Source organism: Theobroma umbraticum, unplaced genomic scaffold (assembly GCF_002168275.2).
Source record: "Theobroma umbraticum cultivar Fairchild unplaced genomic scaffold, ASM216827v3 scaffold_95.0, whole genome shotgun sequence".
In the NCBI taxonomy this organism is placed as follows: domain Eukaryota; kingdom Viridiplantae; phylum Streptophyta; class Magnoliopsida; order Malvales; family Malvaceae; genus Theobroma; species Theobroma umbraticum.
The window spans coordinates 7,089,249-7,091,872 of NW_018397257.1; the positions used below are offsets into that span (position 1 = coordinate 7,089,249).

Below are 2,624 nucleotides of genomic sequence, written 5' to 3' on the forward strand. Positions count from 1 at the left end.
TTTTTTTTTTTTTTGCAATTTATAGTAAAATAATTGCAATATAAATGTCAATTATTAAATAGACATTTTTTATCAAGACAATTATAAATTTAACAGACGTTATCACATGTAAATATAAATATATATAAATATATATATATATATTCTCTACCCGTCACTTCTTAGCCGTCTCTTTTGATTTATTTTCTATATGGATTTTTCTAGAACAGAAAGGATTCGGTTGGAAATCTTTGTCATGCAAATTGTGGAATTGACTGAAACCGGGACATGCCCACTTTTTCTCATCGAAGACAAAATGGGCTCAGCCTGAATTTGTTTATGGTAGGATAGCCTCATCTTGACTTCTATTCCTTATCTTTACTTGAGGAATAAGTTAATTTTTTTTAATCCTTACTTAATTTTTTTTGAGTTTTTTATTTTGTAATTAAGTTTTTTTTAACTTTTTTTTAAAATTTTTTTAATTACTTTATTTATCAAAACAAATTCTTGAATATTCTTTTGAGGATATATCCTTTTTTTTCCTTACGTACCTCTTTTTCATATAATTGTTTTTGATTTTTTTTCAATATGTATATATAATTATAGTTCTACCGATTAAAATTTTGAAAATGATGAAAAAAAACCATGAATTAATTGTTAAATAGGTCATCTGTTTTATAAAATTATATTTCCTTACAAATATAATTAATTTTTTTGGCATATGATTTTGAATAGCTTGAAATACAATAATACAAGAACTTTAATTTATCCCAACAAACTTTAAACTAAATCATTTATATTTAAAATATAAAATTAATTAAACGCTAATAAATTTTCACTGCTTAATTTTTTTTTAACTTAATTATTGTTTAAAAAAATCCTTAATAGAATGCATTTTGGTCCCCTCCCAATTCTAATCCTAACTCTAGCCCTGCTTGGCCGTTGCCATTAGACTATACTTAGCATGCAACAATAATATTTAATATAATAACTTTTTTCAAAATTTTGCTGGTATTATAATTTATAAAAAAATAATAATAAAAATTCTATAAGCCTAAATAAAAGTAGCGTGGACATGTGAAAAATGAATATTGAGAATTAAAATTTAAGTTTCAAGGTCCACGTGGGAGAATTTTTTAATGTTAGTAAACAATTCAATTAATTGGGTGTTGCAAGTTTGCAACGGCTTGCGAACACACCAAGTCAAAGAAAGACTAAAGCAAGGGTTTATTATTTTATATATTGATAGTAAAGTTTCGATCCATATTTATTTAATGATTAATCTATATGACTCTTGTTCATCTTTCAATATCCTTGATAAAATTTAAAAATAATTCCTTTTGTTCTTTTCTAAGTAATTGAAAGAGGAATTTAAAATTATTCAAAAATTATAACCGTTGTGGAATCCAATCAAAGGCCCATTCAACTCCAATAAAAGCCTTGCACATATATATATAATATTTTTATGATTAATATTAATAAGTGTTATAATGGGGATTAGGAAAATCAAAAACCAAAATTATAATCCAACAAGCCCAACTCATAAGTAGTGCTAGATTCCTTCTTAGATTAATGATAGCCAATCAGTTAATTCTTCATGAAGGCAAATTTAGATTTTAAAACTGCCACTTGTTCAAATTGGGTAAGAAATCCTTAAACAAACTAAAAGCAGCGTCTTATTTTGCATCCTTAAGCAAATCCAAACTAGGGCAATTTTATCTTAAACATATGTTTGGCTTGTGTATTTCTTTATATCTCGATGACTCACAAGAGACTATTTACTAATAATTTTTTCCTATTTTCACTTAAATTAGACAAGGAGCCGTTAGTCATAGTGTATGTCCCATGTGCTTAATTAATTGTTTTTTTTATCTTAAAATTTGAGTTTAAGCTCAATTAATAAGTTTGTGCAGATGTTATGAACTTGCATCTACAATCTCAAAGACATGTTTCGGTGAAAGAAAATTTTTATTTATAAGATCAAAATCCATTTCATTTGTCATTGACATCTTTAATTAATATAAGTTCTTGTTGTATTGAGTTTTTCACTCATAGAAAAAAAATACTCACTTTGACTTGGTCTATTTCGATAATGGTATTTTTCATAAAGATTCCACGTTAATGAAAAATTAGTAAATTTCAATACTATTTGTTAAAGTGATATTTATATAAAAAATTTTATAAATACATTTTTTGAAATTATTATGTTAAAGTAAATATCTTTTCCCAATGCATTGAAATTTTCATATTAACTATCAACTATTACATTTAACTCAAAAATATTATTAGAAATTGTATCCTAATTAATCTTAAAGATGGTTTTACGCCACTTATTAGCAAAACCCATTAGTATATTATCTTTTTCAAATCTGATGAGATTAATGTATTAAATGAACTAGCCTTAATAAGTGCCTATAATCATTGGTTAATTGGATCTTAATTTTTTAAATAATAAATAAAAATAATTTTTTTTTAAAATTTTGACTTCTTCTATGACTACCAAACCAAAAAAAAAATTTGTAATTTCTTTTTAAGGGAAAAATTATTATCATAATCTTTTTAATCACATCAACTCAATTATTATTATTATTATTATTATTATTTTCTACAAAAATGTTTGAGACATGAAGGAATGATGTATGAAA

At 24.2% G+C, this 2,624-nt stretch overlaps 1 protein-coding gene across 1 annotated transcript in view; it reads left to right on the forward strand.

The window, feature by feature from the left end:
* The window catches only part of LOC110412380 (indole-3-acetaldehyde oxidase-like), a 7,510-nt gene extending 7,252 nt beyond the window's left edge, over positions 1-258 (forward strand). Inside the window, exon 7 of the mRNA XM_021422912.1 lies at positions 205-258. Within this exon, the coding sequence (XP_021278587.1) occupies positions 205-258 (54 nt within the window). The remainder of the gene's footprint in view (positions 1-204) is intronic.
* Positions 259-2,624: the final 2,366 nt, after the last annotated feature.